Consider the following 14,977-nt stretch of genomic DNA (forward strand, 5'->3'; position numbering starts at 1 on the left):
CATGACAAAGAGCACCTTAGGAACTTCATGGATACAAAACCATCACTCCAAAAAACTTTAGAGAATATCCTAGGAAAAGACAACAAGGATCACAACCCCAGGAAGCCCAGCAGAATGAATCCATTGAGCATGACAAATTAAACACAAAGGGGGAGAATCCAACAAAAAGAAAAAGTCATGACAATGATAAGTCAATACGTATCAGTTATAACCATCAATGTAAATGGTCTCAACTCACCAATCAAAAGAAATAGACTGGCAGAATGGGTCAAGAAGCAAGATCCAACAATATGCTGCATACAAGAAACACATTTAATTCAAAAAGAAACTCATAGTCTGAAAGTTAAAGAGTGGAAAACAATACTCCATGTGACAGGAACCCCCCCCCCCCCGCCAAAAAAAGCAGGAGTAGCTATCCTCTTTGCAGATCAAGTGGATTTGAAATGAAAATCTGAAACGCTCTGGTCCCAAGAATTTCAGATAAGGGATAGTCAACTTGTATGTACAAATCTATTGTGAACATGTATTTTCATTCTTCTCAAGTAAAAATTTAAGAACAGGACTGTTGGTTCTTAAGAGTAATACAAGAAATTTCTATATTGTTTTCCAAAATGGTTTTGTCATTTTACATTCGCATTAGCAGTATTGGAAAGTTCTAACAGGTTCATACCTAAGCTGACATTTGTTCTTTTAAAACTTTTAACTTCATCTCCCCAATAATTGTATAATTCAATCTTGTTATTGTACTGATTAGTATTTTTCTAATTCTAGTGTTGCACACCTTTCCTTGTGCTGTACTGGCTATTTATCATCTTCTTGTGTCTACTTTTTAATTGGGTTGTGTATTAATGAGCTGTAAATGTTCTTTATATATTTTGGTCATAGGTTAAGTGTATTATAAATATGGTCTCTTTAAAGACTACTTTTCATTTTCTTAATGATGTCATTTAAAGTTCTAAATTTTGATGGAATCTCATTTATCAATTTTTTTCTTTTATACATCATGTTTTTTATATCCTAGGAAATTCTTGTCTATCCTAAATTCATAAACATTTTCCCTTATAATTTCTTCTTAAAGTTTTATAGTTTTAGTCTTTCATATTTAGGTTCATAGATCCTTTCAAGTTATTTTTATATATGGAAATAAAGGGTTGAGGTTAATTTTTTATATATGGATACCAGCTGTTCTAGTGCCATTTGCTGAAAACACTATCTTTTCCTCTGCTTTTGAATTGTTTATGTTCTATAAAATGTTACTGTTAAATAATCTTTCAAAAATCAGTTGATCATATATGTTTGTTTCTATTTCTAGATTCTCTGTTTTATTCAAATGATCTATATGTCTTTCCTTATGCCAACACTGCCTTGATTACTGTAGCTTTAGAAGAAGTCTTAAAATTAGGTACTAAATGTCTTCCAACACTGTTCTTTTTTTCTTTTTTACTTTTCTAGGTCCTTTGTACTCCTACATAACTTTTAAATTTCAATATCCAATTCTTCATTCATAGCAAGTATACATAGACCTGAATTTTTATATATACCTTGTGTTTTCTAATCCTGCTAAATTCAAATACAAGTTCTAGGGGCTCCTAGAGATTTCTTAGTATTTTCTCTGTAGATGATCATTTCATCTATATATAAAGATTTTACTTCTACCTTGCCAATCCTATCCTAATTGTGTCATTTTATTGCCAGACTATTTTGGTTTGGACCTATGTTTCAAAGTTTAATGGACAGATGAAGAGTATGCATTATCTGCCCTTGTTCCCCACCTTAGGGAGAAAGCATTGTATCTTTTCCATTTATATAAGGATTTTTTGCTGGAAGTATGGAATACATGTCTTTGATCTGTTGAGAAGGTTCTGTTCTACTTTCAGTGTCCTGATAGCTTTTACCATGAACAGCTATAGAATTTAGTCCAATATTTTTTCTGCAACTACTGACAGGATCATATGGCTTTTTCCTTTCCTCTGTTAAAATGATGACTTTTGGGGGTGGATCTTCCAATGCTGAACCAACACTGCCATCCCTATAATAAAACCACTTTCTACATACTGTCAGATCTGACTTCTTTTTTTTAGAACTAAGAGTATTTTTATTACAAAAATTTGCAGAAGGAAAGCATAAATTGTTTACATTGAACCTGACATCGGATGCAAGGGAACTTCTGTCTCAGTGATAACAGAAATTAAAACTGAGTCAAGAGTACAAAGTCAAGGGCTGGGAATTTAGCTCAGTGTTTCTGCTGCCTGCCTCAAAAGTGCAAGGTTCCAGGTTTGATACCTGGTTAAAAAAAAAAGAGTACAAACTCACGCAAAAGTTTTACTGGAAGCTTAGGAAGAAGAGGATGGGTGGTTAGCAGCACTGGCAATGATCAGGCTGGTCCTTAATGGAAGGGACCAGCTTTTATGGGCTTGTAAAGGTAGTCTATGGTGTGGTAATTTTCCATTGAGTAATAAATATGGAATTTTTTAGAAACCTCTTCCTGGTTTTTAAAGAAGTTCCTTCCACGTGTAAGATATGAATCAGGGACTGTTTTGTCCTTGGAAACATTGTGGCACCACCCTGCTGTTTGCAGTGCACCTAATGTTTGCAAGGAGAATAGGGAGGTAATTAATGTATTGCTCACCAGAAAGGATAAGGAAAAGACTTATCTTCACCTTCAGGCCTAAGACTCCTTCTCTTTCTTACCCTCATGAGGGTGCCTGGCTGCCTTAACAGATCTGACTTCTAATAGTTTGTTTTGTTAAACAAATTTCTATCTATGTTCATACTTTTTTCTTCTATTATCTTTATCCAGTTTTAGGATTAGCACAATGTTGATTTCCTAAAACGAGGGTAGAAGTGTTCCTTTTTTTTTTCTGCTTTAAATGTTTGATATAATTTATCAGTTAAAATGTATATGAGCCTGCTGTTTTCATATAGGTAGGTTTTCAAGCTAGGAATATACTTTCTTTAATAGGTGCTATTCAAATTTTATATTTCCTCCAGAGTTACTTTCATTAATTTGTCTTCCAAGGACTTCTTAGAAGTTGTCAAATTTATTTCAAAAAAAAAGATTTTTGTAATATGGTTTCCATATCCTTTTAAATTCTGTAAAATCTGTGGTAATGTCTTCTAGATCTTGATATTGTAATTTTAAAAATGTATAATGGATATTGTGTAATAGGAAGAAAAGGTCTAAAGGAGTAGGGGAAGTGGGAGGGGTAGGGGAAAGGAAAGGAGGGAAAAGAAAAATATAAGAAAAAACAAGGAAACAAAGTCTTTGTAAATAGGAAAGGGTGGAGGGGGTGAAGAGAGGGCAGGAGAATGGGGAAAAATAAGAACCAAGATACATCACGAAAAGGTACAAGATCCTAATGATGAATGTAACTGTATTTTATACCTAAAATGTACCAATAAACTTAATGGAAAAAAAACACAAGAAAAGTTCACTTATCTTGATCAATTGTGATTTATTACAGGGATGCAAGGATAGTCCAACATATGGAAATCTATAAATGTGATATATCACATTAACATAATAAAGAAGAAAACATGACCAATTGATAGAAGCAGAAAAAGCCTTTAACAAAAATTCAGCATGATTTCATGATAAAAATTTTCAACAAATTAGTTACAGAAAGAACACACCATGGTACAGTAAAGGCCATATATGACAAGGGTATAGCTAATACCACACTCAATAGTGGAAAGTTAAAACTTTTCCTCTAAGATCAGGAGCAAGACAAGGATGAGCACTCTTGCCACTTCATTTTTTTTGAAGCAAAACATTTATTGGTACATTTTAGATATACATAATGGTAACATTCATCATAGGGAATTTGTATTTGTACATAATATATCTTGCCTTGTCTTTTTTTCCCCCACTTTTGCCACTTCTATACAACACATTACTGAAAGTGCTAGCCAGAGTAATTAGGGAAGAGAATGAAATAAAACATTAAAATTGGAAAAGAAATTAATTTGTCTTTGCAGCTGACATGATGTTATGCCGAGAAAAAAATCTCCAAAACTTTATCAAAACTATTAGAGCTAATAAGAAAATTCAGTAAAGTTTCAGAACATAAGATCCAGTTTTTCCAACACCATTTATTAAATAGGCTCTTTCCTCCAGTGAGGATGGTTGGCTCCTTTGTCAAAGATGAGGTGGCTGAGCATATCTGTAGTCATTTCTGCATCTTCTAATCTGTTCCACTGATCCTTGAGTCAGTTTCTTTGCCAGTACCATGCTGTTTTTATCACAGTAGCTTTGTAGTATAGTTTCAAGTTGGAGATTGTAATACCCCCGCCATATCTCTGTTGCCTAAAATTTCTTTTGTTATTCTAGGTCTGTTCTGGTTCCAAATGAATTTTTGGATTGTTTTCTCTAGTTCTGTGAAATATATTGTTGGAATTTCAATCAGCATTGCGTTAAACCTATATAATAGTTTTGGAAGTATGGCCATTTTCACTATATTGGTTTTTCCTATCCAGGAACAAGGAATGTCTTTCCATTTTCTTATATCATGCTCAAACTCCTTTTTCAAGGTGCTATAGTTTTCAGTGTAGAGGTCTTTTGCTTCCTTTGTTAGATTGACTCCTAGATATTTCATTTTTTTGGATGCTATTGTAAGTATATGAGAAAATGTTCAAATTCACTGGTTATTCGAGAGATGTAGATGAAAACAACGCTGAGATTCCACCTCACCCCAGAAAGAATGGCTGCTATTAAGAAATCATCCAATAACAAATGCTGGCGTGGGTGTGGGGAGAAAGGAAGCCTGCTCCACTGCTGGTGGGAGTGCAGACTGGTGCAACTACTGGGGAAATCAGTATGAAGATACCTCAAAGAATTAAGCTTAGAGGTCCCATTCGACTCAGCTATCCCCCTGCTGGGTATCTTCCCAAAAGAATTAAAAGAATCATACCACAGCGATATTGTGCACCCATGTTTATAGCGGCACAGTTCGTGATGGCGAAAGCTTGGAAACAGCCCAAGTGCCCATTAACTGGAAACTGGATAAAGAAGATGTGGTTTTTTTTTAAAAAAAATAAAATGGAGTACTACTCAGCCATAAAGAATGAGAAACTAGACATTTATAGCTAAATGGATGCATATTGAGGCCATCCTCTTAAGTGAAATAAATAGAACACACGTGTAAATACCGAATAGTTTCTCTGGTGTGAGAAACTGAAAGTGTAATTAAGGATACTCACGGATGAAATGGCCTAATAACATATTCCTCTGATTGTGTTTCCATCACGTGTCATATGACTGTATCGAAATTTAAATTAGGGAGAAGCTTGGCTTATGTGGAGTCTGCTAGCTATCTGGAGTTTTTTTCCAGACCACTGTTTGTTCAATCTTGGTTTTGGGGATCTTTCTGAAACAAATCACATCCTCTGGTGTCTTGTTGGTGCTTGAAATGTTTTTTTAAATTATATGGAAAAATGTTTAAGTGCTTTTCAGTTTTGTTTTGGTTGAGTTCTACTGTATTTGAAGATTATTGTAGTTTTTCCCCCTTGCATTGTTCTTCTTTGAATGGTTTTAAATTTTGTATGTCTGTGGGTTTGATAATAAAGTTATTTTTTAAAAAAAGACCTGAGCACTGGAAACTATAAAACAGTGATGAAAGAAATTGAAGAAGACACATATATAATGACAGCTCATATTTATGGATTGAAAGAATTAATATTGCTAAAATGTCCATAGAACCCAAAGTAAACTACAGATTTAATGCAATGTCCAATAATATGTCAATAAAATATTTTATAGAAAGAAAAAAAATACTCTTAAATTCATTTAGAAACACAAAAGACCCTAAAAAACCCAAAGCAATCTTGAACAAAAGGCAGAAAGCTGAAGGCATCATGTTATCTGACTTCCAAATGTACTGCAAAGCTATATAACCAAAGCAGTATGATGCTACTGGCATAAAAACATGCACAGATCAGTGGAACAGAATAGAGAGCCTAGAAATAAATTCATATAGTCATACAGAATTGGAGTTTTTTTTTGGTACCAGGGTAGAATTTGGGTCCTTGCACATGCCAGACAGGTGGTGGAACCACCAAGCTAAATCCCCATCCCTAAAATTGGCTTTCGACAAAGGTGCAAAGAACACTTAACAGAGAAATGCAGCCTTTTCAATAAATAGTGCTGGCAATACTGGTTATACACCTGCAGAAGAATGCAATTGAACCCTTCCTTCTTACACTGTACAAAAGTCAATACTGTATTGATTATAGACTTAAAGATAGGACCTGACACTGTGAAAGTTTTGTAAAATAACAGGAGAAAATTTTCATAATTTTTGGATATGATCCAATAGCCCAGATAACAAAAGAGAAAAATAGACAAATGAGATTTACCAAGTCAAAATCTTCTGCATGGCAAAGGAAAAGTATCAAGAGAGTGAAGAACCAACCTATGGAGTGGGAGAAAATATTTGCAAACCTTAAACCTGATAAAGAGTTAATATCCAAAATATATAAACAACTTAACAGCAAGAAAACAAATAACCTGATTTTTAAAATGGGCAAAGAACATGAATATGCATTTCTAAAAAGAAGACGTACAAATGGCCAACATACATATGAGAAAATAAGCAACATTACAATCATCAGAGAAATGAAATTTAACACTATCATAAGAAATCGCCACACATCTACCAGAATAGCTACTATCAAAAAGACATAAAATAAAAAGACAAAAGACAACGTAGGTTGAGAAATGAAACACATTTTGAGAAAATGGATGTAGAAAAAACAGAACTCTTGCAAAATGGTGGTGGGAATGGTAATTAGTATATATAGCTATTATTGAAAACTGTAAAATTTCTTCAAAAATCTAAAAATAGAATCACAATGTGATCTAGCAACACACACGTATTTTCAGTTCTGTGAAATCCTCATGCTGAAGAGCTATTTGCACCCCATGTTCATTATATCTTTCTTCACAATAGACAAGATATGGAATCAGCCTAAGCGTCCATCAATGGATGAATGGATAAATAAAATAATGTATACATACGCCATGAAATATTTTTCAGCTTTCAAAAGGGAAATCATGTTCTTTGCCACAACATGAAAGTAACTTGGAGGACATTATGTTTAGTGAAATAAGCTAGGCACAAAAAATAAATACAACAATATGGAATGCAATACAATAAATACAATAATATGGAATACAATACAATAAATACAACAATATGGAATCTAAATAAATTGAACTCATAGAAGCAGAGAGTAAAATGGTGGTTATTAGGGTGTGAAAGATGAGGATTGGGAAGATGTTGGTCAACAGATACAAAATTTTAGTCAGGAGCAATAAGTTCATGAGATGTATTGTGCAACATGGTGACTATAGTATGTAACATGCATTATAAATCTGAAGATTACTAAGAGTGGATTTGGAGGCTTTTCATAACAAAATAAGTGAAGCAATAGAGATGATAACTAGCTAGATTTAACTGTCTCACAATGGATACATATTTCAAAACATCTCATACATGATAAATACAATTTTTTCAACTAAAAATACATAAATTAATTAAAAATGACACTCCAAAAAACTTTCTGTAAATAAAAGAATACTCAAATTGACATAATAAAGGGCCACCACATACCCAGAAACAATTATTAAGAAAAGCCACAGGAATGAGAAATTTACTGCCCTCACTTAGACTCTTATTTCTACATTTTACCATTTCTCACTGAAGATTTTCAGCAAGTGAACTCTTCCCAAGACAGCAAGGACACTAACAGATGCATATGCTCCTAAATAATTTAATTTTAGCCTTAGGGTTAAGACCAATTTCTTTGGGATAGAAGACTATTCTTGACTATTACAAGTCACGTGCATTCTAATGGTATTGGTTCAATGGACTTTTCTTGATATTAGCCACTGGACTCAGCATCTAAACTCAACCCTTGCATTTCAGATAACTTCCTATGGTTCATGAATTAGGTATTCTAGGTTTGTTGTGAGGAACAATTGCTAGAGGTTAAGATGCATAATACATTGCTAGTATAGACATTCCTCGTTTAAGGACTGAGTTCTGTTCCTGTATCTAGGTCATTAGATGAATTGGTAGCTAAAAGAGGAATTGTATACAGTATGTACATTACAATATTCAGAACAAAGAAATGGTCAAAGTATACCCCAACTTGGTGACTTTGCTTTTATTTGCATAACTCTTACACATGCAGTACTGTAATATATAACAGAACAATAGTACTATACTATACAGTACAATCAGCAAAAAGTTCAGTACTGTATAAACATGGTAAACTGTTCAAACAAGACACTGAGGATCTATAAACAAAATGCACAGAATTGTACACAAAACAAAGATGGGTCATAAGTCCATGTGGTGAGTGGTAAGTGTGAAGAGCACATCTTAACAGTAAGTTGAAACAGTCATTAAACAGGTAGGTCATTAAATGAGGAATATCTATATTGGCATTAGTATGGAGCCACCTGTGAGCATCAAGCACAGCCAAAGTATAAAAATGTGGAAGGATTTGACCAATATCATGGTGTATGAGTGAGGAGGATCCTTCCATAGTTCTTGGATCTGATTCACGTAGGGAAAGATCATCTCTGGAGCATAAGAAGAGAACGAGTAATGTAAAAATAGTGACAAACATAGGCTATATTTTGTCTCAAACAAACCAGCATGATTTGTGATCCTCTTCAGGCTAAGAGTTAACATTTTAAAAATCCCAGACCTTGGCAGATTTGAATTTGCCTCCTCTTCTGACTCCATGAGATTCAAGGTGTTCCCGGAGTTCTCACTCCCATTTTCTACTTAATACAGTATTGGCCACACAGATGACTCCATAGAAGACATAGCACAGGCATGACCAGGTGGGAACTCCTTCCAGCAACCACATTCTGAATACCACCTCTAAGTACCCTGGGGCATGGTGGGATGCCCAGGGTGCTTCCTAGCACACAGGTCTGGGCACCAGTTATCTTACAAGGGTACATAGCAACTCATCTAGCAAAATTCATTGTCCATGGCACTTGGTCCAGTGAAAGAGATTAGGTGAACCTGTTTCCCCTGCTGTGTCTACATGGTAAAGAGCACTGGACTTAGATGTGGAAAGTCAGTCTCTAAATGGACTCTGGCAGGTATCTTTAATTTGCTTGGTGGTCTGTACCAGCAATATTAGGGGCATAGTCTGGAAAGATGCTAGGTAAATGAGGCTATCTGGGGGAAAGAACAAATAAGATGTCTTAGAGAATATACTTTATTGTCCACCTAGCTTCAATGATGTCTATTGATGATTGACCATGGTCTCTTTCCTAAGACCCCTTTGTGCAAAGGCTGCATGGCAGAGATGAAGATGAACCTGAAATACCTAGAGTCCTGTGAGACTTGTGAGGTGGGTCAGAGGCTCTGGTCTGATGGAGAAGATTTCCCTCTCTGCCGTCTCTTTCATTGAATAGTCTAGCCAAAAGCACTGAGCTGGAACATAGCATGGCACATTTTCTCATGGGCATGGCTTAAGTGCCTGAATTCTCTTTACATTTGATGCTGTGTCCCAGTTGGCTACTCTTCTGGTTTAGATGCGTGTCCCCCAATGTCCATGTGTCAAAGGTGTGGTCCCCAAGATCGTACTATTGTAAAGTTCTGTGGACTTTTGGGGATGAGCCCTAATGAGAAGTCCTTTAAGTCATAGGGGGAATCCCTTGAAGGGAATTGTGGAAATGGCCTGTCCTCTTGGCTACTTTCTGGGTCACGATATAATCAGTTGCTCTGATGCATGTTATACCATGTGGGTCAGAGGTTTCAAACCCATGTGCTTACTTATCTTGGACTTGAACCTCTAAGCCAGTGATGGTGAACTTTTTAGAGCTTTCAGTAATACAAAAAGCCCACTGTGGGCACGTGACCCATAGGTTCGATGCCACTGCTCTGAGCTATGAGTTTAATATTTGTTGTACTAAGTTAATTGCCTCAGTGTTATGGTTTAGACCTGAAATGTTCCCCCAAAGTCTCATGTGTTTGGAAAGTTATTGGATCACAGGGGTGCTACACTCATCAGTGGATTCATCAACTGATGAGTTCAATAGCTTAATATGCTGTTAGGAGGTGGGTCACGGGGCATTACCTGGAAGGGTGTATTCTTGTCCCCAGCTCCTCCTTCCTCTCTCTGCTTCCTAGATGACATGGAGTGAGTAGTTGTCCTCTTCCATGCCCCTCCATTATGCCCTTTCTGCCTTGGAACTGGCTAACTTTGGAATGAACCCACTGGAAACTATGAGCCAAACAATCCTCTCTTTTAAATTATATGTGTTGGGTGTTTTGCCCCAGTAATTGGAAAATTGACCACTACACTCAGGCACATTGCAGTAGTAATGTGAAGCTCACAAATGCATTAACATGTGATCCAGCCCTGGATGTATGCCAGGACCATGTCATAGAAGTTGTGATTCCATGAGTGGGAGAGAGTCTGTACCCCAACGGTTGATTTCTATGGACTAAAAATAGAACATGAGCAAGATTCATAGCCACCATGTGCCTATTAATCCTTAGTAATCAGCATGAATTACCTATCTCTCCCTCCTTGGTGTTCCCCTGAATCAAAAGAGAAGAAAATGAGATCGTAGGGAAGAGTATTGAGAAAAGTAGGGAACGTTCATCTAATGGAAGACGCTGGAGTTTCAGATCCCGATCACCAACACAGGCCCCAACACGGGAGTGGCCACATTTGTGTGTGATGGATAGGATGAGGTTTGTGGTTTGTGTAGGCAAGCACAAGTGTGTCTCGGGACTCAGGTAATGAAGAGAAGTGAGCAAAAAGAGAATTCAGAGGAAATATCCTCTAGTCCCATCATACCCTCTCATTCTCTTTGAACTAGAGCGTGTCATTTAACTTCCCTGGATTTATTATCCCCATTGTAAAGAAACCCTAATCTGAACCTCAGAAGGAGACTGGGGAGAACAGGGCAAGGGTGACCAGGGCTGAAGAAGAAGAAGCAGTCCTTGGGCGGCATCTGCTCCAGTTCTGCCTCCTCCTAGCTCATGCTTAGCTGATCTTTCTGACTCCAGGGTGAGGAATGTTCTACTCAGAATTGGTGGATGCTACCCATGAGCAGTTTTCACCTTGGTAGAACTGGTTTAGTGAGCGGAGCCACTGTAGCTGAGCCTCCCAGGGCTGGAGGGGTGTGTGGGGCAGGAAAGAAGTAGAGAAACAAGACCAGGGAGAGAGTGGAGACTGGTGCAGAGAAGGGCAGGCACATGAGGGGGCTGTGCTGCTTTCTCAGTGTTCATAGCAGTGGGAATGAAAGAGACAAGTCTTTGGGTATCTGTCCTGGTTTTTTTTTGACAGGGTTGTGGGGTACAAACAACGGGGAGGGCAGCACTCTCACTGACATCCTAGGATCCTTGATTTGAGATCCTTGTGCTTCTGATGTGTACTTAGTCTGTGAGTGGGGGATTGTGGGGAGCAGGAAGCATGACCCACCCTCCCACTCACAGGAGGCTCATGCAGATGTTCCCACAGAATGTTGAACAGCAGGTTATTTGCTTGGCAGTTTCGGTGAGCTTCACACTGGCGGTTGCACTGATAGAATTTGGGTGGCTTCTCGCAGCCTTTGATTTTGGGGACTAGTTGTGTTAACTGAAAAGGAGCAGGAGCAGGGTGAGTGGAAGTAGCTACTTAGAAAGCAGCCTCCTCAAGCTTGAAACTCCTCCCAGAACTTCTAGACCTCCTTTGTGTCCCTTCCTAAATCCTTGTGATGAGCAGTGTCTCAAATCCTACGCTCCCCCTCTCATCTTCTCGCTCCCCCTGTGGACCTCAATGCCTGGGCTTCTTGGACCCTCTCTCCCCCAGCAGGCATGGTCTTGCAGAGATGAAGATGAACGCGAAATACCTAGAGTCCCATGAGGTCACCCTTGTGGGATCTGCACTCTGACTTGAGGAGCTTAAAGAAGCCCGAGACCTTTCCCCAACGCTCCTCACTCTAGATTTTACAGGATCCAGAGGGAAAGAGGACCTTGCTTCTTGCTTCTTTCTTCTCTCTTCACTGTCACTGTGTCCGTATCCCAGTCCCTCCAATAGTTTCCCTTCTCCCACCAACCCCCTGCTGCCTCTGGTGGTCACTCTCTCTTGGCTTTGTACACCCCACACTATCCTTTCTTTCGATCCCTGTACCCATTTCATCACCTACACCCATCCCCATAAACGTCTCTGGATATTTCCACTTCACAACTGTGCGTAAGTCTGAGAATAACTGTCTGATTTTCCCATTAGATTCTCAACCCTGGTCCACCGTTCACCAGTATGGACCATTTGTTTCTGATTTTTGGAATGGAAGGAAAAAAGTGTGAGTCCTTCCCTGCCCCACTGCCCTTCACAGGGCTGCGTAATGGAGAGTTGTGGATTGGTACAACCCAGAGTCTACAGGGCTGGGTGTGTAGCCAAGTACCATGTCCCATGTCCTCTTCAGACTGGGCACAGACTCTCCTTCCCACCACCCCACATACCAGTCCAGCCCATCGCTTACCCTGCATCCTCTTCCAGCCGCGTTCACGGTGGCCTCCCTGGGTCTGCACGAACCGCAGCACCACACAGAGAAGCAGGGTGGACAGCAGGGCTTGTGGCGGCAAAACTCTGACCAGAGTCACAAGCCCAAGGTCTGGACAGGACGTCGCAGACTTCCCACAGAGCTGGATGTGAGGAGGGAAGGCAAGAAAAAGAGAAATTCTCCTCAGCTCTTTGCTGCCTCTGCTGGCCAGTCAGGGCAGCACAAGAGTTTCCTCCTCTTGCCTGGCCCTTGCCCTGTCCTTGGAAGGGTTGGGGCTGGGGCAGGAATGTGACCCTCTCACGTGATCAGTCCTGTCTTATCGCTGACAGAACGTCCTCTATGAAATGTACAATTTATTTCTGTTTCTAACTACAAAATATTTTACAGAAAAAAGAAAAATATAATTTAAAAGATTATAATTTCACTGCTTAAAACTAACCCATATTTCATTGTATTTTCTTGTAGTTTCCCCATGCATTTAAAGTGAATAATTCTTTGTTTTTCCACATTTTTTATCAAACACTTTTTTTTTGTTTTGTTTTTGTTTGTTTGGTTGGTTCCCGGGAACGAACTCAGGTCCTTGCTCCTTCAAGGCAGGCGGTGGAACCACTGGGCTAAATCCCCAGCCCTCAAACACCTTTGTTACTTACTACCACTCTCATTTAATCATGTAGATATTTCATAAAGTATAGTTTTCCACAATTGTACAACTACTGATTCATTATATTCCACAAAATGTTATATTGGATATTTTATGAACACACTCTTGATTTTTATAGGGTAAAGTAAGAGAGATAGAATTAGAGCATCTCTAATTCAAAAATCAGAAATACAAAATCTGAAAATTTTTGAGTGATAGCATCATGCCACAAGGGCAAAGTTTGCCACTTGATCTCATGTGATTAGATGGTCAATATGTAAGTGTGCTAATAATATTGTGTAAGGTTACTTTGAAGATATTTGTAAAAAGTATATATAAAACAGACCATCCCCAAGAAATACCACACACACACAGACACACACAAAGGAGAGAGAGAGCAATTTGACTTTAAATAAACGATTTTTTCCTCTGTTGAGAAAGACTGTACTAATTTTTTGAAATCCTGGAGAACGCTAGAGAATAAATATGATGATACTTAGCAGGGATCTACTCACTATTTTCTGTAAGGAACCTAGTAGCATATTTTGTTCTCAGCTACACTTGCTTTTTTAAATTTTGGTACCAGGGATTGAACTCGAATCCTTGCGCTTGCGAGGCAGGCGGCAAAACACTGAGCTAAATCCCTGGCCCTGCACTTGCTTTTTGAATCCTACCTTCAATATTCACCAGCTCCATAAAGCTGAGAAAATCCAATAACCTCTGCAGACTCATTCAAACCTCTGTCTGAGCTTTTGGACAGAATAGAATTTATTGTTTTGCCCTTCAGCTGCGAGGATGAAGTACATGATATAAGGCTAGGACCATTATGGCACATATTAGGTGCTCAACATAATCTGTTTGTTTTTGCCTATATATTATTTTCCAAGGACACATAGCAGCCCCATGGATCAGGAAATTTATGCCTCTTAACTCCCTTTGCATGGGATTTAAGACAAAGCCACTTGAAGAGGGATCGTGGAAGAAAAATCTTTTTGTCTGGGAGGCCGGAGACTTATACACTTTTCTAAACGGCTCCACAGACTGAATTGGCAGAGGAGCCAGGACTAGAAATCAGAGCTCAAGACAGCCAGTCCAAACACTGGCCATGAGTTAGCTTTACTGTCTTGGAGACCGCAAAACTGGTGTTTTGGTGTTGTGGGATGAGGAAGTGAGTTTTGTGTGAGGGGCCTTTTCTAATCCCTATGTGATTATGGGTCAATTATTCTATCTCATCTTTCAGTTTAAATTACGTTAGCCTATCAGGAGGTTCTACACCTATTCCATTCACAGTCTTCTAGCTCCCCCCTCTCAGCTCCTTTTCATCCCTCTCAACTTTTCCATTTCCTTTATCCCAAGCATTCTGGGGAGATCTCTACCAACTGTCTCCTCTATCAAAATTTTCTGGGTAAGATAGTTTTATCAAGACACATGGATCTTCACTCTTTAACTTGAGCTCATCTGTACTAGCTTTCCTTTCCATGTAGTATTTCTAGGTGATGCTTACATTTCCATGATTAGCCATCTTCTCTTTGGAGGTCAGATCTCTTTCAAAATACATGTGGAGGAAGCAGTCAGTAAGTCTTATGGGAGCTCAGGAATGGGGCCATGAGAACAGACACCTACAATAAAACTTGCAGTTAGTAGAAACATATGGGAATAAAAAATGTGTGTATTCTATCTGTGCATACATGTGTGCATACATATACGGGGGAAGGACTATTGAGACTATCAGAGGGCATGAGAAGCAGAGCTAATTGGTGCACACAGCAAATATCTTAGAACTCAAGTGGGGGTGGGACCTGTCATGCTATAGT

At 38.5% G+C, this 14,977-nt stretch overlaps 1 protein-coding gene across 1 annotated transcript; it reads right to left on the bottom strand.

Annotated features, from left to right (window-relative positions):
• Nucleotides 1-5,942: 5,942 nt before the first annotated feature.
• Wfdc10a (WAP four-disulfide core domain 10A) lies at nucleotides 5,943-14,675 on the bottom strand. The gene is given in 4 exon segments (XM_087197753.1): nucleotides 5,943-11,514; nucleotides 11,516-11,616; nucleotides 12,483-12,723; nucleotides 14,668-14,675. Coding segments are annotated over 4 exon segments (396 nt in total). The 3' UTR covers nucleotides 5,943-11,468.
• Between the last annotated feature and the right edge of the window lie 302 nt (nucleotides 14,676-14,977).

The sequence above is a fragment of the Heterocephalus glaber genome, unplaced genomic scaffold (genome assembly GCF_053883595.1).
Source record: "Heterocephalus glaber isolate CG9 unplaced genomic scaffold, H.glaber_assembly_v1.0 deba00001673, whole genome shotgun sequence".
NCBI classification, from domain to species: domain Eukaryota; kingdom Metazoa; phylum Chordata; class Mammalia; order Rodentia; family Bathyergidae; genus Heterocephalus; species Heterocephalus glaber.